Raw genomic sequence first — 23,382 nt, 5'->3', positions numbered from 1 at the left:
GAAACGTCAAACGCGCCAGAGGTTTTACCAATGGTAACCAATATCATAGTATCAAACAACAATAATTAGGCACCTCCAAACATGAGGACCATTACCATCTTTAAACTATTCAAATATACCTTAACAGAACCAGAACTATCTCTTTTTAGCAAAAGCTTGTCCTTTGTACCCACCATCCACCCCCTCATACCGGCTACTTAAAGCGCGCTGACTGAAAAGTTCGCATTCAGAGGCACAACACTCCTGAGGCGGACGCCGGGAGCACGCTCGATTTTAAAAATTGAAAACTGTCACAAAATACTTTGTTTTTAACTTGCACTGCACTCACCTAGTGCGTTCTGTCACCCAATCTCTCTCTGAAATCGCCGCGCAGCCGATTTTAACGCTGCCATGGCACAGTGATCTTCGCCACCATTTCTCATCCTCAGCCCACAGGCCACGCCCACGGCCCTGAGGCCACGCCCCCTCATACCGGCTACTAAAAGCACGCTGACTGAAAAGCTCGCATTCAGAGGCACAACACTCCTGAGGCGGAAGCCGGGAGCACGCTCAACTTTAAAAATTGAAAACTGTCACAAAATACTTTGTTTTTAACTTGCACTGCATTCACCTAGTGCATTCTGTCACCCAATCTCTCGCTGAAATCGCCACGCAGCCGATTTTAACGCTGCCACGGCACAGTGATCTTCGCCGCCATTTCTCATCCTCAGCCCACAGGCCACGCCCACGGCCACGCCCCTCTCATATATAAATGTGCCTTCCTCGGACGCGCAGCGGACGCGCCAAAGGCAAGCCCGTCTGCGTCCGACCGGGGCAAGGGGCCACCCCCCCTGCCCGGTCGCCCCACCAGGCCAGAACCAATAGCCCCCACTCCCTCCGCCAACTAAAGCAGGAAGTTGGCCCACCCTGCCTACACGCATGGGATCCATCCATGCAACACCCCGTCTGCAACCAGTGCGGATTTTATTTTTCACCCCACACAAAAATGGAACCCACACAATACTCCTTGCTCCTGCTCAACTGCAGATCCCTCCCCAAGCATACTACGGAAATTTCTCTAATGATAGAGGACGCAAACCCGGACATCCTCTTTATCACAGAGACGTGGCTGCAGGAACACTCGGAACCCGATTTGGTACAAACTCTCCCACACGGATACCAAATATTCCGCCTTGATCGGAAAACGGGAATCGGTGGAGGTCTAGCAGTGATCTACAAAATAGGATACGAAGTCACTAGCACTCCCGTCCGTGTCCCAGATAGTGAATGCCTCCCCTTCACTATAAAACTCAGCCCCACACATACTTTCTCAGGTATGCTCATATACCGCCCACCCGGGACGCAAGGACAGTTTCTTTCTAACCTTGCCCCAACAGCTGCAAACCTCGCACTCAGCTCCGCTAACTTCACACTCCTGGGTGACCTCAACACCCACCTTGACGACCCTAACGACTCAAACGCCAGAGAACTATCCTCCAGCCTAGGTGCTCTCGAACTACAGCAACTAGTCCTTGGGCCCACTCACCAGAAGAGTATGAAAAGGGGGTATACCCAAAACAAGTCACTGGGACCTGGGTTGTATTGGTGCTAAGAGAAAGGGGTCCCAGCTGAGGAAAAGTGATTATATATACATAAAATTAAATACAAAAAACAAAGAATGCGTCTACAATGTTTTATTCACATTGTAGAACAAACCAACGGATATAGTATCCAACATTATGAATTCCAAGGAGGTTGAAATAGTGCCCCTGGAGGTAAGGAGGAAGTGAAATGGTGAGGGTAGTGCAGGTAGGGAATAGTGACAATAAAAACAGATATATATCTGAAATAGCAACAATTCTATATTCAATATGCATGAAAAACGGTCAAAGATCAGCATAATATTTCATAGTACACATGCCCCACGGTACATGATATGTAGAGGTAGTGGGTAGGGGGGGCTGTGATTAAACAGGGACTTGTCGACGTTTCGACCCCAGAATAGGCAGGAATCAGTGGAGTCATTGCAACGGGGTCTTCATCAGGATGAGGGGGAGGGGGGCTAGCAACCTATTGATAGTAAATAGTAGATACATATTACTTATCTATTTACAAAGTGCCACAATTGCAACATTCAGAATGAGCGTGAACACACCATAATGGAAGCATACCTATAAAATCGGTGCTTAATATTCAATGATCAAAGTCAGGGAAATCCACAATTAGAACGATGTTTCCTACGGAAAATACGAACAATGTGTAAATCCGTAACAAAAAGAATGATTAAATCTGTCATGGTTTCATAAATTAAATGAGACTTACAGTAACTCGTAAATCAGGCGTTCCGGCAAGATAGGAAAGGTAGACCCGGGGACATTGGACACTGGGAATCACTCAACGTATCTACACAGTAAGAAAATATATTCACACATTGGCCTCGGTACCCTTGCTTGACAAGAGACATGGACAGGTGGGGAGTTGGCTTACCAAGTATCGTTATGGAAATTGAGAGCGTCCCTGTGGAAGACACGAACATCCGCGTTTGTCGGGTATCGTGAACTAAACAGGGGACAGAGAAGCAAGGCAACGCAGTTAGTGTTGCTTTCTGATTCCCATAGGGGATGGGAATCAAACACCAGGTGGTGAATGGGCTTACCGATATGCAATATGACCGGCATCTCTGTGGGAACCTCGCGGGGGAGTGCCGTATTTCCTGATATGTCCGTAGTCATAGCAACCAAGGCACATGATTGCGATGGAGCTAGAAAACAGACTCCGTGAATCTCGTAACTTGAAGAAGTTTAAGAGATAAATCAGCTTAAAATGTTGGCGAAAATAAAGAAATAAACTAAATACATAGTTAATGAAAAAATGAATTAAGAGGCCAGAACTGTCGTAAGATCGAATTTAAATTTCAATAAGGGGGGAGCTAAGGAGAATTGGCAACCAACGATCGTCACGCGTTGTTGGTAATACAGGAGGGGCAGAGATGTTCATTCAGAATATTGTCCAAAGTTGAAGACAAAGATACATTTAGGGATGTTATGATGCTAATAGCACAGAGGCATGATATTAGGACAAAGGCGGTGTCAGCCTGTATAGTGTAACAATATCAATTGATGAGTTATATAACATAGGATATCAAACACAGGTTAGCACGGCGTACCTATCACATGATGGTAAAGGCCATACTGCCAAATCAGAAATGTTTTAAAATTCAATACAGATGTTGGTTGTCATATTTAATATAGTACATGCTAAAGAGAGCAGGATCACAGGTGTACCTGTCACATGACGGTAAAGACCCGGTGCAGATAGTTGGCTATCATTAACATAATATGGATAATAATGATCAAAGTCTATACAGAATATCAGGGTAAGGTTGTTAATTGAGAAAATGAACTGTTATGTTCATTAAGGCCTGATTGTATGGAATTAAAGAAAAACATCCATTTGAGCTCATGAATATTCAGAATGGTGGTAATATTCCCACCCCGGGGTCCCAGATTGGCTTTCTCAATTATAACCCATTTGAGACTCTCAGGGGGATGGGCCGCTGATCTGAAATGTTCTACCAAGGGTGCACCTATTACTTCACACCTGATTCTGCTCATATGTTGCAGAATGCGTAGCTTGGCTTTCTGTTGTGTCTGACCAATGTAAATGAGATTACATGGGCACACAATGGCATAAATCACGTCTGAGGTGTTGCAATTTGTCAATGTCTTTAGTTGTATTTTGACTTTGTTGTGCTGGAATTCTTTCGTCTGGATAGTCGTATCACATGCCTTACACTGGCCACATTTGTAATGACCAGTAACAGGCTGGAGATTCCATAGCGATGTTATAGTTGGTTCCTGCTTAGTGGGAAGAAGAGAGCGAACAACATAGTCCTTAACACTCTTCGCTTTCCTGAAAGCGTGAAGGGGATTCCCTGGATGATTCAAGTCATCAGAAATGAGTTTCCAGTGGCGATTGATGGTTTGTTTGATTTTATTGCTCTTGGTAGAAAAGGTGGTTACACAGACTATACGGTCTGGATGATTAGTGGTAGAGTCTTTTTGTTTCAGTAGTTCCTCACGGGGGTAGAACCAGGCTCTCTTACGGGCTTTAGTGACCAGTCTCCTTGGGTATCCACATAGTTTTAAGCGGTTAGACAAATCCTCAGATTGGGCCATCTTCTGGACCCCATATTCAGCAACTGCCCAAACCTACATGTTTGAAACCCTTCCCCCCTTCCCTGGCCTGATCACTTCCTTATCCCTTTTACATGAACCCTCCCCAACCACCCCTCACCTAAACCCTCGACTGTTCAACAGTCACGCAACTGGTCCAAAATCCCCCAGCCGGAATGGCGGGACAACCTTGAGCTTACCACACCCGCCAAAACTCCCAATCCTACCCAGGGCAACGAGAACTACAACAGATGGATCACCAGCTCCTTAGATCTGGTACTTCCACTTAAACGTACCCACCCTAAGCGGGGAAACCCGACAGCCCCATGGTACACTACTGATCTCCGAGAGGCCAAACGCACTTGCAAACGAATTGAGAGAAAATGGTGTCTCGATTACCTACCAGCGGACAAAACAGCCTACAAAGCAGCTATCAAAAGCTACAAATCTAGCATCAAACTAGCTCAGGCAAAATACTTCGAAGAAAAGATTGACAAGGCAGCATCTAAACCCAAGGAGATCTATAGGATAGCAAAATCCCTCTTACAACTACCCGAGGCTCCAAAGGAGCACAGCAACACCCAGGTCCACTGTGATGAGCTAGCAGACTTCTTTTATCGCAAAATAGAAGTCATCAACTCCTCTTTTTCTCAAAACATCACTTCGCCCAGCGGCATTACAGATACAGGCTCAGTGGCAGCACTACCAATCTCTCTCGAAAGTATCCCTCCCCTAGATCTCACCAATCTAGAAAATATCATGCGACAGGTCAAATCAGGATCACATACTGATCCGGCCCCTCCGCGGGTTCTCACCCCGATCACCAGTCAGATCTCACCCACCATTCGGGACCTGCTTAACTCCTCTCTCCATGCCGGCATCATCCCGCCTTTATGGAAGAGAGCAATGGTCAAGGCTTTATTAAAGAAACCCAGCCTCGATCAAAACAATCCCTCCAACTACAGACCTATCTCTTTACTACCCTGGCTCGGTAAACTTCTCGAGAAGCATGTCAACTCTGTCCTGACACACTTCTTGGAATCAAACAATATACTCAATTCCACACAGACGGGTTTTCGGCCCCTTCACGGAACCGAAACAGCCTTGGTCGCAGTGACGGAGGAAGCAAGAAGGATGCTAGACAGCGGTGGGTCAGCGGCCATCATCCTACTCGACCTTAGTGCCGCCTTCGACACTGTAAACCACAATATTCTACTCCACCGCCTCAGCAGGATAGGAATCTCAGGAACCGCACTCACCTGGCTGAGATCCTTTCTTAGAGACAGATCTTTTCAGGTATTTGAGAAAGACTTCACCTCCTCCAGCAAACCCCTGAACTGCGGAGTGCCTCAGGGCTCCTCCCTGAGCCCCACTCTTTTTAATGTTTACCTCAGCCCTCTGGCTGATGTTGTCTGCCCCTTTGAAATAAAAATTGTCTCCTATGCGGACGACACACAGCTGGTGGTGGCGTTAGATCCACCTCTCAACTCCCACCACAGCTTATATAAATGTTTGGAAGCAGTCACGCTTGGATGTCGGGCTCCTGCTTGAAACTAAACGGGGATAAAACAGAGATCATGCTCCTGGGAAACAACATCACCAAATCCATCGACTCCATCTGGCCCCTCTGCCTAGGCAGTCCCCCGGAACCCAAGGAACAAGTCAAGAGTCTCTGTATCTGGCTGGACAGAACACTCACCTTTAACTACCAAGCAGCCAAGCTTGCTGCCACATGTTTTGGGCTCCTAAGGCTACTTCGCAAAATCCTCCCTCTTCTCCCGTTCCACTCAAAACGGATCATGGTCCAAGGACTGATTCTATCCCGCCTTGACTGCGGAAACGCCCTTTACCCTGGGGCCCCACAGTCCACGCTCAATAGACTCCAAATCATCCAAAACTGTGACGCCAGGACCTTCCTCGATATCCGACGTCGAGTCTCAGTCAAAGCCCGACTGAAGGATCTCCACTGGCTCGATATGAAATCGAGGATCGAATTCAAGGCCATGTGTATTGCTCACTGCGCTTACTGGGGAACAGGTCCTGCTATCAACCGCCCCCTGGTAAATGCCTATCATCCCAATCGTCCCCTCAGATCTGGGACCTCTTGTCTCACCACAGTGCCACGAATCAGAAGAGCCAGGTGTGGTGGTCGGTCGCTCTCCTACAACTTAGCCAAAATCTGGAACACTCTCCCCCTCTCAATCAGATCAGAGCCCAAACTACTTACCTTCCGAAAGCTCCTTAAAACTTGGCTTTTTAATAAATCATCCGTCTAATAAATCTTCTGAAAAACCTCCTAAATCTAGCGTACTCCGCTTAGCCAAACCTCTGTAGTGGTGGGACGCCCCTGGGTAGCCATCGCGCTTTACAAATTTTCTTTTCATTTCATTCATTCATTTCAACTTCCTAGAATTGCAAACAGAGCTGCTCAGATTTTTCTGGAGGATACGCCTACATGGCTAGTTTTCACTCAGCCCCTCACCCACAACTGTTACCAACACGCCACTACGCCTGGCTTCAACCTTTTCTCCTACATCAAATATGAATCCAGGAGAAATCCTAACCTTTGAGAAATGGGTACTCAAGGATCTATCATCACTCCAGAATACCAAACATTTTATTCCTTATAATCTCTCATTGGAAGAGAAAAAAGCCATTGAAACGTTGAAGACCATTGACTCCCTGGTCATCAAATCTGCAGATAAGGGTGGGGGGATAGTAGTGCAAGAAAGGGAAATGAATAAGCTGGGAATTATCTGCCAACTATCTAACACAGATCATTACTGTAGGCTACCCACTAACCCCACTTATTCTACAAATCACTACTGAGGCCAGATCCCAAGGGTCTCTCAGCCAGAAAGAATTTATGTTCTTAAATGTGAAATCACTCTCCCCAAAATCCACAAAAATCCAACTACACCACCAGGACATCCCATAGTGTCCAGCTGTGGGCCCATTCTAGAGCCATTGGGTAAATATGTCGACTACTTTATAAAATAATGTATCCCGAAAACAAAATGCTATGTAAGGGACAGCATGGCAATGATCAACTTAGTTGAACATCACCCCTTTAATACTGACTCTGATTGGTTATGTACAATGGATGTTGAATCTTTGTACACTAACATACCACAAGTCCAGGCATTATTGGTTATTGAACGCACACTCAACCTAAGACCCTGCCCGACGCTGTACCGACCATTTTCATACTTCAACTACTTGAACTTTGACTCACAAGGAACTTTTTCACATTTGATAATGAGTACTTTCAGCAAGTGAAGGACACTTGTATGGGTGCAGTTTTCGCCCCGAGCTTGGCCATACTTTTTATGGACCACCTTGAAATGTCCAAAATCCTTACCCCAGACAACCCGTTCTACTCTGGAATAACGTTATGGAAGAGATACATTGACGATATTTTCATCATTTGGCATGCCCATGAAGATTGTCTCCATCAGTTCTTACACTGGCTAAACAACAACTGCCAAGGCCTCTCATTCACTCACACACAGTAAAACTTCTGTTTCTGTTCTTGATTTTCTTATCCACCATTCTAATGGCAAACTAATTACCAGCCTACATAGAAAGCCAACCGAATGAAACACTCTGGTAAATATGACAGCAATCACCCACGGACTTTACGCGATTCCCTCCTGTATTCTCAATTTCTGAGAATCAGATGTAACTGTTACCTCAAGGCAGATTATTTCCATGAAGCCTCCGTTCTGCCCGCCAAGCTCACAGCTCGAGGTTATCGTCGGAGACTGGTACGTACCGAACTAAAGAGAGCATGGTACTGTCCCAGAGACGTCCTTCTATCCCCAAAACCCAAAACCGCATTGTGTGTCACAGCATTCTCGCCAGTTTTGCATGCCATTCGGAAATGTGTTTTGGAGCATTGGACTGTACTTAATGCAGGCAACCTAGAAATTAAACGTCCCCTAGTCGCATTCCATAAAAGTTGGAACATAAAAGATCATCTTGTTAGAGCAGCTCTTCCCAACCTTAGACCTACGCCCACATTGACCGAACTATGGGAACTAGATCCCCGATTGGACATGCAAAATGTGGGAACTGTAGTCTGTTAAATGTGAAGTCCTTGCCTTCAATGGTAAACTCACACAATGTTAAGATTAAACCCAAAGGGTTCACCAATTGCAACTCATGTAACATAATTTATTGCATGCCCATGTCACAAAATCTACATTGGACAGACAACCCAGAAAGCACGACTCTGGATCAGCCAACATCGCAGCAGGATCAAATGTAAGACACCCAATGCCCCCCTAGTTGAACATTTTTCCAATTTGGACCATAATGAAGACGACCTTAAATGGACAATAATCAGTTTGGTCAAACCTCCCCAAAGAGGCGCAGACATTGCTTGCCTTCTGAACAAAGAAGAACTGAAATGGAGTCTACGTACAGACAGTATAAAAAATGGGCCCAACAGGAATGAGCACTGGATGTCCCTAATTTGAGCATCTTTCTACACCTGGAAAAACTTTAATCTGTACTTATGTACATACGCTTCTAAACATTATTCTGTACCACACATAGGTTTTAATTACGATTGTTCCTTGTACAGACAATGCAGTCTTCAGTTAAAACCCTTACTGTCTCTTATTACATCTGTCACACCGATCTTCCCTAAACATATTCTTTTTCACGCCAACCTTGGCTTTTAATCACCAAGTCGTCTTGTAAAGACTATGCATCTTTCACGTAAAGTCTTTCTCATCTCCCCTACCCCCTTTAAGATGGCCGCCGCCATTCTCTCTCTCACCTACACGTGCGTGTATTCTAGGGATTTAAACGCCGGCCGACAGTGCACACTGCACTTATTCCAGCCATTGCGCTCCACTTAGACGGTCATTTAGCCGCTTTGGACCCTCTGCTTGTTTCACAGCGTGGCAACTGCTGCAATTGTCCTAGGGCCCCCCCTGTTTTTCCCAGACATACGAGCTGCATGGTGGCACGCACTTCATGAAGGTTACTCTACCTCCCGAACTTGCTCATACGGACTCCGTGCTAATTAGCACCTAACGTTTTATTTTAACTATGATAAGCCTTCACACGCTAATCACGGTTTGGAGCTGCAAACTCCATTTAACTACCCCAGCCATCCTCACCTTCTTTCCCCTCCCCGGCCCATCATGTTTATCTCCTTGGATCCTCCAAATTATCAAACACCCTACTAATGAGCACCATCCAACTATTGCCTTCTTAAGGTAAGCGTCTGCTGGCGCGCAGTATCTGGACTAATTTATAGTACTGCCACCATCTACACTTTGCTATTCTTTTAGAAACCCGAACTGAACCAATGACAGAGCTTTGCACATCGTAAAACCCCTGTTTTCTGAACAATCATTTAAATCTTATTTGAGGTAAGCCTTTACGCGTTGGTCCCTCTCTATTCCCAAAGAGCCCCCATGGCCATCAGCCACTCCCTCTAACCTTGACTCCTGCGCCACCCAGACCAGCCCCATCCCTATCAAGGAACTGTTGTATTCTCCCTGCATTGTCCAGTTCCTCACGTGACAATCTAGTTTCCTCACTACAGCAAATAAACTAAGCGCAGCGCCCTTTTGGTTAGCCGCTTTGTCAGGCGGCACCTTTTATCCATCCACTAGAGTTAACAAGCATTGGCATAGCCAATAGGTCTCGCCTTTGGGACCTTATAAGTATTTAATTATGCAGCACAATATCCTTGGTGCAACATCAACTGTTGCATGGCTAAACACTTATAATGTCCCAAAGGCGAGAACTATTGGCTATGCCTGCTTGTTGTTATGCCGCTTTAACTCTGCTAGTACCACCAATGCCTTTGTGGATTCACTTGCGCTATACAAATGATCAGATTGTTGACTCTACTGGTGAAGCAACTCGCTCTGTGTGTATACACCGACAATCTCACTAGTGCATATTTTATCGTCATTTGTGAAAAAAACATTCTAAAAAAAAAAACATTATTTTAGTAACACTCAGGAGTTGTGAGATCAAAATTCCTTGAAGATTGTGGTACTGTTGTGAACAGCTCATTAATAAATAACAGACATGAACCCTCACCAAAAACACACTGGCTCGTGTGGTCCAAGACAGTCTGCTCACCCTCAACACATAACACACAAATCGGTAGGGCCATGGGACAAACAATTCAACAAAAGGAGAGGTAGGGAGAACGTAACAATACACTCTTAGTCCCCAAATACATTGTTCAAAACAAGGAAAGAGTGTAGAAAAAAACTCTAAGTTAGACAACCAGAGCAGAGGAAAGATAAGTATACAACACCAATTCGGTTTGTATAGAAGGCCCTCACTCACCAACTTGGTTGGTGACATGCTTCATCATCGGGCCCCACTGAGAGAGGCAGAATGCCTCCTCAGTGTGCTTCAACACCAGATTTACTGCGGAGCGGGTAAAGTGGAATAATGAGTGCTAGGTGATAGTGTTGGTAGTGAGATTAAAAATGTCTAAATTGCATCAAAAAATGATTAACTACTTGATCAATTGGACATATTAAAAACAATGTGTTGGAAAGTAAACCAAATAGATTGTCTGGCTGTTTCCAATAAAATTATGAGTGGGTCAACATGTTTCTGCCAATGTTGGTGTCAAATTACCTGGCATTCGTCAGGACCTATGATGGACTAAACCCCGGCAGTATGGGCACGCTAAGCCCCACTCTGATCTAGGGGCGTGAAAGTGAAAAAAGAAATGAAAAAGTGCAAGGAAAGGAAATTAATTAATTCCCTTTGTGGTACTCTCAATTATGGAGACCGAAAATTGTTTAAAATGCACTTGGATGGTGAGAAAATATCACCACATGTACCGCGGAGGGGGGTGATGGCGAAATCAGCACACCGCCCTCGACGCCAGGCACCCACTGGAAACCTGCATGCACCCTCTGTAACCAGGTCCCTTGGTGTGCCCATACCGCCGGGGTTTAGTCCATCATAGGTCCTGACGAATGTCAGGTAATTTGACACCAATATTGGCAGAAACATGTTGACCCACTCATAATTTTATTAGAAACAGCCAGACAATCTATTTGGTTAACTTTCCAACACATTGTTTTAATATGTCCAATTGATCAAGTAATCATTCATTTTTGATACAATTTAGACATTTTTAATCTCACTACCAACACGATCACCTAGCACTCCCTATTCCACTTTACCCGCTCCGCAGTAAATCTGGCGTTGAAGCACACTGGGGAGGCATTTGGCCTCTCCCAGTGGGGCCAGATGATGAAGCATGTCACCAACCAGGTTGGTGTGTGAGGGCCTTCTATTCAAACCGAATTGATGTTGTATACTTATCTTTCCTCTGCTCTGGTTGTTTAACTTAGAGTTTTTCTACACTCTTTCCTTGTTTTGAACCATGAGACAAACAACCAAGACTTCCATGTCTGCAGTCCATTAAAGCGGCAAGTACGACTCTGGTTGATGCCTAGAAACACCCATTCAAAAATCACAAATGCGCTGATAAAAGGCTAAAATGACAAGACAAAGCTGTACTCCATGAAAACGAAGGCAGAATGAACAGTATCACATATAAATAAAGAATCTGCCTGCTGTAGTAAAACAATATACAATACAAGTAGTCTTTCGAAATGAAGCACAAAACACTTTGAGAATATGCATTGTACAGTAAACTTTGGTATGCTGTAAAACGATTAGCCTTCAAATGCATTACTTATTCAATGTAAGAATAGTAAAACCTCTTACTTACCACTTACAAGGTAAAGCGGGTACAGCGCGAGATAATAAAAAAAACATATAGCCCCTGCATGCCTGAAGATGCTGAGGGGGAGGGGTGGGGGAATGCGGCCGAGAGCACAATAAGTGTTTCCCTTGCGGGAGCGAGGAGGGGCACCATCTGTTTGAAAGTTAATTACAAACAGACGTCGCCAAAGCTCGCTCCCGCAAGGGAATAGCCAAACGTGCATGTGTTGCCATTGAAAGCAATGCAAAGCGTGCACGTATTTGGGCGAAAGAGCAAATCAATTCCAAGAGGTCTCCTCCTATGCAGCGCATGCTTGCGTAGGCGAGACCTAAAAGCGCATCTGACTCACCCACACTTATAGCTTCTTCTATAGGCTTGTGCGTGTCACGCGATTTGCACTTTGCGAAAAAGATTTAAGTTTTCCAATATCTCTATCCTTTTTCCTCCCTTTTTTCCCTGGTGTCTCCCTAAATTAATTTTATATGTAATAATGTAGATGTTTGTCTTTCAGGCATTTATCTAATGTTGTCCTGATGATGATCCCAATAATTGTGTAAAAGGGTTCGAAACGTCGTAAACTTTTTAAACGGTGCACACAAACATATTCAAATGTAACGTGTAGCGGTTACTGTTGATTATCATGCTTGTTCAACCCTTAACATTTACAGAAAAGCGCCTTGCTGTGCCTGATTGCTTGTCCTTTGTGTTAATTGTTTTTACCTTCATGTGTTGGGTACAGGACTGTGTCCCATTCTATTTGTTTGTTGTTAAAATATTTTGATAATTGCTTTCTGATTAAATCTTACTATCCGGCTGGCTAGTAGTTATATAGAACTGATTTCAGTCTATATATATTGTTGCCATTAATACTGAGCCTCATGTTTTGCAAAATATCACTACCCAAGGTCCTTGTACACCTATTGGGTTCCCCTGTCCTGTTTAAACTAGGTAGCCATAAGGGCAGGGTGCTGTCTAAGTAAGAAGTAGGACATGTACTTTTTAAGTTTTGCATGTCCTGGTCATGGCAAACACCCCAACTCATTGTCCTTACTGTGAGGCCTACAGCTCTCATAGGTTAACATTGGGAATTACTTAATACACTTTTAAGTTGCAATTCCTGATTAGAAAGAAGTGGCTGTTTCATGATATTTTATATCTTTGGAATGGTATTGATAAATCCTCCTTACTGGTGAATGTGGATTTAACAATACTGTTTCAGAAATCACACAATCAGAAAGTGGGCATTTCTCTGCACTTACAGCTCTATGTGCTGTGCAGGGTTTCCAATACAGGTTTGGGTTAGGTGACAGCTACACTTTATGCATTCCCTTAAGACAACCACAAACACAGGAAGGCTATGTGTGTCTGAGGACCCATTTACATACATCTGCATTCTGATGGCACCTCCTGGACAGGAAGGGAGGTAGGAGCGGACACTTCAATAGGTAATAGCCTGACCAAGCACTAAGGGTTGATTACAGCCCACAGGTAGTCTGGGGCCAGGGCTGAGTTGAAAGGACACTTGTGCGCTTCAAAGACCTTACTTTGTAACCACCCCACTTCAAAGACGCCACTGGGTAGAAGTACTGGGTCTCTGACCCAACCAGAACAGACTCCTCGGGATCTACAACTGAAACTCTGTCAGAAGAACTGTTCTGCTGCTTAAAGGACTCCTTGCTGGACTGTTAACCTGGAAGGACGGCTTTTCTCTTGTGCTGCTTTGCAGCCTGCCACTCTCTGACTCTGCTGAGGGAAGAGATGATTTCGCCCTATTCCTCCAAGTGTGGTCCAAGGGCTTGTTGGCTTGCCTTCTGTTGTTGAGACTCAGGAAATCAAAGGTACTACGCCTGCTCCTGTGCCTGGTTCACTGCAAGTGAACCCAGATACTTGCGCCAGTGAATTGCACACATTTACTGTCTGCAGGAAGCGGATCTGACACATCAACCCTTTTGTGGGAGTAGAATCGGTGCATTACTTTTGGGACCGAGCAGCACCACCGACACTGCGCATCAACCGAAGCATTGTTGCCTCCACAGAATAAAGATTGACGCATCGCTTCAACAAGTGTGGAAAAAACTGGTCTATTAGCATTGACGCAGCACTAAGACCATCGCATCTCCGCCACCACTGAAGAACTATCAACACATGCCTTCGACAAGTGTGGAGAAACCTGGCGCTTCAGCTTTGGAATCAATTAATCATGGTAGAGACGTACGTCTACGGAACCAATGCATCACCCTAATGCGTGTGTGAAATCAGCGCATCCCATGGACTATGGCACATCAATCCTGCATCTTGTGTTTATGATGAGATCTATGGAACTCTGTTCCCCGGGCCTGCGTAGTTCTTGTGCCCACCCTGCACTTCATTGCGGTCTGCCTGAACTGTTGACTTTGCCTCAGTCCTGCGTGACCTTAAGAAACCCCAAAAAACTTTACTTGCCTTTAAGCTCTACATTTCTTTTTATTCTTTAAAAATTCATAAGTCAACTTCTATACATTGGATTTTTGTTTTTTTTGGTCTTGATGTATTTATAAAATGTCTATTTTTCTAAACCAGTGTGGAGTATTTTTGTGGTGTTTTCCTTCTGTTACTATGTGTGCTGCACAAATACTATATACATTTACTCTTTGGATAAGCCTGACTGCTCTGTGCAAGCTACCAGAGTGAGCACAGGTTATCTTCTAGTGTGTATCTAGCTTACCCTTACAATAGTGGTGATTCCTGCTTGGAAGGGGTGCATACCTCTGCCAACCAAAAATCTCTATTTCCAACACTATATGTGCTTTGTGTTTATTTTCCTTCTGTTTAGATGTATGTTTTTTTTCTCCTAGTATTTGCTTTTGAGGAGGTTCAGGGTGCAGGGTTGATGTCAGAGGTAGTGTCCAGAGAGAGTGATTGAAAGGGGGAAACAACAAATATGTCCAACAACATGGTTTTGTTATGGCTTTTCCGTGATTTATTTTTCATTTTATTTTTGCATGTCTTTTAGTCTTGCATAATTTGCATGTTTGTGTGAAGAACCGAAATGGTTAACTGTTGTAATTAATAAAATACATGACAAAAGTGGACTTGCCAAGAATATGAAGTACGGAATAACTCTTCCAGGACCACAACTTGTAATTCATAATGCTGATGTAAATAAACTGAAATAGCAAGTAACTGTTTCCCTTTTAACTAAAAATGTTTATTTTTTGAAGAATATTAACTAATGTGATGTATCATCTGAGATAAGGCATGCCATTGCTTGCATTATCTCAGAATGTGTGTTTTGTGGTAGAATGCAAATTACACTCCACAAAGAATGTCAAAAAGATGCTGTAAATATGAGAAAGTTAAACATGCTAATTCAAACTGTAGTGTATGAATAGGCTCCTGTTCCAATACTGATATGACGTAACTATGCACACACAGAGGATTTTCCTTTATGAAACTAAAATGCTATTTTTATTTATTCATTTTTGCAGATTACATCCACAACTGATTAATCTATATGGAGGAATTATCGATGAGCTTGAAGAATCCAAAATAAAATGTAGTTGTCTGTAAAGTGTGCCCAGGATGAGATCTAAAAGATAACATAAAATAATCTAGTCTTCCTTTGTGAAATTAGAACTTTTGTTATGTTTATTGTAATTTAAGAGCGATTGTGACAAACCTTTTCAATATTTAAAATAATATTGTAGTAAACTATCATGTACAGTATCAGTTTTTAAACTCCAGTGAATACACAGGTATAGATTTAGAATCAGACCAAAGATATACACAGTAACAACTTTTATGCATTCTGAATCGGTTATCGTTTTTGCAAATGTGCGCACAATAATGTATTAATATCACTAACCATGCAAAATTACAACAATGCCATTGCATCTACATGATCATATAAAAGTATAAAACTATATAAGCAAGTTCTTAAGAGGCAAATGCTCAAAATAGGTTAGGAGAGGACCATATTTACTTTATTTTACCTTAATACACATATACAACAGAAATGTCACTTTATTTACATAGCACCTTGAAAGTGAATTTAGGCAGCTTCTAAGCCCTAGCAGTTCTGACAGATATGAAGACTGGAGCACAAGGAGAAGACATGCTAAAAGAATTACACAATGTGGAATAGTAGGGGAGCCAGGATTAGAAACCATGTTTCCTTATTCACAGTCTGCAAATTAATCAATTAAAATATTTCTTATTTAGAAAGGGACAGAGGGAGACGGTGAATAAAACAGCTAGGGGGTGGAAGAGAGGCAATGAAAAAAGGGAGATAGTAAGAAAGTGATCAATGTCAAGAGAGATATTATTGTGGGAGGCAGTGGAAAGGAGCTATTGAAAGAATAGCAAATTTCTTCACATATATATATATATTGCAAGTATTCCATTAAAACAAAAATAGACTTTACAAATATCAAATTCTATAACTCTTATATACAAAATGTTATATCTGTATTGTTTTACAAATTCTGCAATATTCAGTGCAATGTACTGGTATAACCATGTTCTAAATTAGAAAATTCCTAATACTTTTTGGCTGCCACCCAAGAAATATTCTTATGTAGCAATGCATACAGAAATGTAAACAAACAACCAAACTAATCTCTTGTAATTTGAAAATTATGACTTGTCAGAATTGTACAGTACATTTATGGCTTACAAATAAAAGGCAAACTCCTCATCTCTGCTGTGCTAGCTACTAAATGCTTTACTAATTTGAATAATGTGTTCTCTGCACATAGGTCTTTTCCCTAATGTTTGAAGACTTTAGGACGAGTTATTTCAGAAACAGATGTCTTTAAAACAAGCTAAATATGCAAAATCAGCATCTCCATGTGTCTTTCTCATAACACTGTATGTAGGGACAGAGGCCACTACTCTCCTTTCCAACGGCAGTTTCGGATTTACATTGTTTCCACCCATTATGCATTTGTTGCTTTATCCTCAAGGGTCCAATTTCTAAAATTGTTTAAAATTGAATGCAGTCTGTTCCCCTTCACAAATGTCTCTTTGAATTAACTTTATTAACCATACTGTGCCATATGTGAAGTTCTGTTGAAGTATAAGACAGTGAACTAAATGCAAGAGAAGTAAGTAATGGGGAGAAAATGAGCAACACTCTCCTCGTGTTGGTGGGAACAAAAGTTACCTTGCTGAACTGATTTTAAACTTTTTCTAGTAAAAGGAATTCTTTGGAATCAGACATCTATTTATGGCAATAAATAAAGATATTCCTTCCTGTGATATTATTCCTTTCTTGATGTTATTTGAAAGATCTGTTTCCATGAGTAGAAACAGAAATAACTTGGTGTCCACCAATTAACTGTGTAAAAATGCCAAAAATTGCACATGCACCATTAATTAATCAATTAGTACTAGCATGCTGAATATCAACATGAAAATATTAGAGCCAAAGCCATGAATAACTTTGCCCTCGATTTTGTTTTAGACTCAAAGTTTTGCGAGATGTTCTACTAAAGTATATGTTGGGCAGCCAATATCAGAGTCCTAAGTTTCAGATAGATGGTTCACAGTTTTTTTCCTGGGTAAACAAAATGGGATCATCCCGGAGTCTATGTTTGAGAAAGCTTTTGTTTCACTTTAGTCCTTCAGCTTTGCAACACGTATCACCCTTTTAGATTACTTGTCATTTGTGATAGCAACCAACTACAGTTCCAATTGAAATCATTAGAGCACTGGAATGAAGTGGCTCAGGGCTAATAACAGCTGGTACCAGCCTTTGGTGCCAACATTCCAATGCTTGCCTTTCTGTTTCTCCCTTTTTACTAATTTAGAACATTCCACCCTCAGTGATTGGAATGGCCTAATATCCTTATAGCCTTTCCGCCATGGGCTTTACCGATTGTTAAACACCCTCTTTCTCATTATGGGCCTGCGGCTCAAGCTTATAACTCGGGCAGGGCCTTGAACAACCAGTACAGCCCTCAGCAGCAGCCTATAAGGCCATGTTAGAACACTGGAATGTTGGGAGCTCCTTGGAAGACAGTGAAGTGGTTAAGGGCTAATAATAACTGACATAAGCCTTCTGCTCAAACATTCCAATGTTTTTCTTTCTGTTTATCCCTTTTTAATTTTGAATATTCAACCCTCAGTTGGTGGAATGTTCTAATAGCCTTAAAGGCCTTTCACCTTCAAAACTGGTATAGCCCTCGACAGTGGGCTATAATAAATGTGAAATAGTATTACACAAACTTAAACAGTATTTTTCAAGTTAAGTGGAGCCCTCCAATCTTTTTAGTAGACGCCGTTATTCTCAGTCATTAGCGCTGTGTGTAGAGCTTCATCTGTTTCTCCTGTTTGGTTAACATCTTTGGGTAGAGTTTTATATTTTCTTTCAAAGAAACCGACCTAAAACATACATTGAAAAAAATAAATTGGAGTAATTGCTAAAATATTTGTGTAGCTAAACACACTTTTACATTAAACAGTATTTAATTAAAACATAAGCTTGTAAGCAATGTATAATAATAGACATTCAAATACATAGTGAACTCCCCCTCCTCAATCAACTAATTTTCATCACAATGCTTCATTCACTTTTTATGAAAAAAAACTCTTTAATACAAGAAACATTTTATCCTGAAATATTTTTAAGGAGTTCATGCTTAACCCTGCAGAGTAAAGAAACATGATCGTGTAAAACTCTCTTCAAGTTGAGAAAAGTAAATGTGAATGGCAAAGCTTGGAGTTCAACACTGTTTTTCATCTTTTATTGTTTTCGTTAAAGGATGAACATAAGAGTATAATTAAAGTTCACAGTGTGTTGGGAATCTCACTAGAATTTTAGACATCTCAACATAAGGCTGTGAGTGTTAATATAGTTTATTACCCCCTTAGTATATAACCCCTGTGTGACCCCGCTGTCTCTTTATCAAACTCGTATAGCATTTTAGTTGCCAGACATCATTTTGGAGTGAACATTAATTGTTCCGATCTCCCCAACAAAGCAAACATATTTCCTACCACCAGATAAGTGCTGTCTTTTTCTAACGTGGGGGCATATTTACGAACCCTCGTTGTGGCGCTCTGGCACCACGCAATGTGATGCAAGAGCGACGCAATTCAAAAGAAGGATTTATGAATCCTCGCAAGGCCACCTTACGTGGCCCCGAGTGGCTTCATAAATCTTGAGTAAAGCAACGCAGCGCAAATTGCTGGTTTGTCTTACTCTGCACCAGGGAGGCGTTGCGTGGGTATTCTCAAGCAACTCCCATAGGTTTTGCAGCATTCCCAGGCCTGGTAAACCTGGGAATGCGCAAAAAAGATACACCTCCCCAGGTGAGGCATAACGAGGCAAAATATCTTTATTTCTCCTAGTTACTTTATATTTCTGTGTGCTGCATCCAATATACACAAAACAATCTCTCCTGCAGAATTGCCAAAATCCGCTGCAAGCTCTTGATGATGATAGCCCACCTCAGAAGCTGCTGGAGAAGCATCTACAAGTGGCCTCGGATAAGGTCTCTGGTGAATTAAAAGCACTCACTAACTCTCATGACTATCTGCAGGGGCAGGATGGCGTTTCAGTAACAGGGATGCAGTCAAGGTGATGCTCTTGAAAGGACTTTTTCAGGGGGAAGAAACTGGAAAACACCTGTGAAATGTATGACGCAGGCAGCAGGGGACTCTGTGATATGGAGTAGAATGGGCAAGGACTGGGAATGCTAATGGTGTGTGGTTACAGGTGAAGCTAAAAGAGCAAAATATCCAGTACCTATTTTGCTGTCCCCGGTCTACTGGTAACTGGATTTAAAATAGTTGGTCCAAGTACACACTTCTGATAGTTAAACATGTTCATTTGATTTCTTTGACCTGCATTGTTGCTATTTAGCACATCTGTAAAATGTAGGGCGTTTGCATTTTTTAATCTCCGGTCACAGAATGTTCACACTGTCTGTGCATTGCTGGGAGGGAGGAAGCTACCTGACTAGGATTTGAAATTATAACAGATTTTATAGATATACATTCTTCTATATATATATATCTCTGCAGTAGGTGCAATTAATCGCTGGATTTTCTGACTAGTATAAGCATCTAAGACCCTCAGATCATAACTAATTGTCCACTGAACTATTTTTCAAGATTTCGACCAATTTGCTTTTCAGATTACACATGGGACTAAACCATCCAGTGCCTCTTTGCCTTTATGTAGTGTATTTCCATCTTTGTTTTTCCCCCCCTTTTCATCTTTCTTCTTTTTTTGTGCAGATATTTATATTCATTATCCACATTTTGCATTGTTATTATCTGCTATACTTGGCTAGTACTTTTCTGTTCATCCCAGATTCTAAATCTCTTTTAACCTCTCATTATTTGAATGTTTTCTGCACGTTCCTTCTCTTCATGCTTTCTCCCTGCTTCTCTCGTTCTCTGTTCTACTTGCTCTATTGGATGGAGATGGAGGGAGAAAGTCTCTCTTGGGGTGTAGCATCAAGGTTAAGACTGTCACTGGCATTTATTTCCCAATAAACGGATTCGAAAGTTTTTAAACTGAAAATAAAGATGACTTTTGAACTTGTAAGCAAAGCTTTAACATTTTGAAATACTTCTGAGATGTGTGCAATAAGAGCACTGTTGCCTAAAAGGAAGTTGGAATTTGCAGCAAACACTTTTAGGTATTGTTAATTTTCAGCATCTCAACAAGTGGGCTAAATCAGCTCTTCGCGGGTCAGCTGCAAAGCTGCAGACAATTAAGGCCATCCCACTTTCTTCTTTAAGTTCTCTGCATTATCAGTATCCCTCCCCGCCCCCCAAACCCCTCACAAAAAAGTGCTTCAACCCACATGACGGGATCACTTTTAAACAAAATGTAATGCATGCGGCATCAAAGTGTGCGTTTTTTCCAGAAATAAACCACAAAGGAAGTAAGATCACATGATGAGTCTTCCAAGTTTGCAGCGGCCATCACTGTCACAGCGGCAGCAAATAGTCTAGGGAAGCCGTCTGATGCTGCAGAGCTATGAGCCCATGGACATTAGACTGCCTACAAAGTGTTTACTGTGGCAGAGACAGGCGTTGCTTAATTGACGGAAATTAAGCAGTTCCCTGACCTCTTAAGGGGGGGCAGGGAAACTAAGGGGCAGATCTAAAAGGAACTAATGCAGCGCGGTGCCGCAAGTCATTTTGCTGCGCCGCGCTGCATTCGTTTTGAAGCAAAGGGATGGAACATATTTAGAACAATATGTCGCATCTCTGTGCTTCCCCCTGCACAGGCGCACAAACTAATGCCATGTGCCGGGCCAGGCACCCTTGCACCATGGTGCAAGGATGCCTGCGTCGTAGGGAGATTGTTTTTGTGCAGGAAGGGGCACCTTCCTGCACAAAAACAATCAATTGAGGTGATTTCCTCATCCAATGTGTGCTGTAGAATGCATCACGCATTGAAAGAGGAAAAAAACTAGGAGAAATGAAAAACTGTCTTCTTGTTGCCCCTCGCTGCGCCACCCCATGGGTGGCGTAGCATTCAGACGCATTTCCAGATTTACGATTTCTCGTAAATCTGGAAGTGCATCAGTGGACATGGTGTTGCGTGGGAACACCCATGTCACGCCCCAAACATGCAAAGTGTTGCGTGAACAGGGGCGATATTTACAAGCACAGATTAAGTCACGCAGTGTGACTTTACCTGTTCTTGTAAATATCACTTAGCAGGCTGCACCACCGGTGCGTCACGCCACGTGATGCACCAGCAGCGCAAGGGGCTTGTAAATCTGCCCCTAAGTGTGGGGTGGACAGTACATCTGCCATTTTGGAAGTTTCTTTACTGTGCCATTCTAAATTGAACCCTTAGAGTTTTGATTCTTGCTTTTTTTTTTACTACACAGAACACCATTGTATTAATGATAGATCAATTTTGCAGGCAGATGAAAACAATACTAAACAGAAGATCACTTTAAACTATTTAAATCACACAAAGTTATACCAGATATCGACAGACTTACCTTGAAAAGAAAATATGTTAGTAGCAGAAACAAAGAAATGCCTATTAATAAGCTTATCAGTATGATCATGATGGTCACATGGCGTTTAGGCTTTTGGTTGTGCAGACCTTCCAGCAAAACCTGATGAAGAGGAAAAAGAATATTAATAGTGATTAATCTGTTACTCAATGAGTTAAGATGTGTGCAATATCAAATGCTAGAAACAATGTAAAAAATGTGAGGCTTAGAGTAAAAGAAAAGAAACACAGGGAGCCTGCCAGCCGAAAGAGCAAACACCACTGAACAGAACAAAACGTAAGTGACGATGAGCTGGAGTTGGATTGCCTCTGTTACCCCGTTTAATACAGGGAAAAATGGATCCTCATCATAAGATAAGGGTACACACCCTATGTTGGAAATGTCCACCGCTATGCATGGGTTGGCCTTGAAAGTGACATGGCCTAGGATGGGCTGTATATTTTCACATCAATGGCTGCGTATCGATGTTTCGATACAGCAATGGCACCACATCAATGACCACTTCGTCTGTAAGGTGAGTCTAAAACTCAACCTCAACCATACAGCAACCAAACGTTTAATATTTCATTAAAAAAAAAAATATATATATATGGCGGATTGGTGCTGGGCTGAACTTTAAATAAATCTATTTGCACCACGATTGGGTCTTGCCTGTTCCTGACTGACGGTGTGGCTGACTGTGCTGCGCTGCGTTGTACTGGGAACTGGACGTACTTCATATATATATATATATATATATATATGTATATATATATATATATATATATATATATATATATATTAATGTTGTTAATTAATGCTTTTTCATCTGTAACCCTACGCTAACACTTATTTTAGCAAATAAATGTTATTGAAGTATTATTATCCGTAAAGTAATCCTTATTCAACCCAAACTCTTAATTGGTCTTAATTCCTATCCCTAAAATATACTCTGTGTTACATGACATTAAATAAAAATGGACTATCCTTAACTTCACCCGAATGCTAATCCAAGCCTTAAATAATGTTATAAAACTTATAATTAAATGTATTATTTTCCTAACTAAATGTTAAATATACACACAAATTATTCTTTTATAAAATTAAAATCAGCTCTAATGCTAACCTCAATCTTTAATCAATTAAAAAACATAATTATTTAAAAGTAATGGCATCCATTTTCTCTTTCATGCGAACTCTAAATAAATGTATAGTGTTTATAATTAAAGTTAATATTTATCCTTATTATTACCTTATCCCTTAAATATGAGCATTACAATCCTTTACTTAAATATTTACCCCTAATCTAAGCCTTGATTCTTTTAAATAAAGTAATCACACTTTAATTGTTCCTAATACTACTTTTCAGCTGCAGAGTTGTATGTAGGCTCTTGGTCTGTTCGATGATTTTAAGGAGGGGCCTACTGTGGTAAGTGTCACTTCTGTGGTTGACAACATTGGGATTATAGTGGATGAGGGGGATATATGCGCACTGAACCTGATATTTTTGTCAGCAGTATTTGACACCATTGATCACTAGCTGTTA

At 42.0% G+C, this 23,382-nt stretch overlaps 2 protein-coding genes across 2 annotated transcripts in view; one reads left to right on the top strand and one right to left on the bottom strand.

Moving 5' to 3' along the window:
- Positions 1-17,121, top strand: part of CERKL (CERK like autophagy regulator) — a 593,964-nt gene extending 576,843 nt beyond the window's left edge. Inside the window, exon 13 of the mRNA XM_086956224.1 lies at positions 15,351-17,121. Coding sequence (XP_086812350.1) covers positions 15,351-15,432 — 82 coding nt within the window. The 3' untranslated portion in view covers positions 15,433-17,121. The remainder of the gene's footprint in view (positions 1-15,350) is intronic.
- Positions 15,490-23,382, bottom strand: part of ITGA4 (integrin subunit alpha 4) — a 531,379-nt gene continuing 523,486 nt past the window's right edge. Inside the window, exons 27-28 of the mRNA XM_086956223.1 lie at positions 21,840-21,959; positions 15,490-18,246 (exon numbers count right to left, since the gene is read on the bottom strand). Coding sequence (XP_086812349.1) covers positions 18,133-18,246; positions 21,840-21,959 — 234 coding nt within the window. The 3' untranslated portion in view covers positions 15,490-18,132. The remainder of the gene's footprint in view (positions 18,247-21,839; positions 21,960-23,382) is intronic.

The sequence above is a fragment of the Lissotriton vulgaris genome, chromosome 2_1 (genome assembly GCF_964263255.1).
Source record: "Lissotriton vulgaris chromosome 2_1, aLisVul1.2, whole genome shotgun sequence".
NCBI classification, from domain to species: Eukaryota; Metazoa; Chordata; class Amphibia; order Caudata; family Salamandridae; genus Lissotriton; species Lissotriton vulgaris.
The sequence above is the reverse complement of the archived record's forward strand: the minus strand, read 5'-3'. Positions and strand labels throughout refer to the sequence as shown.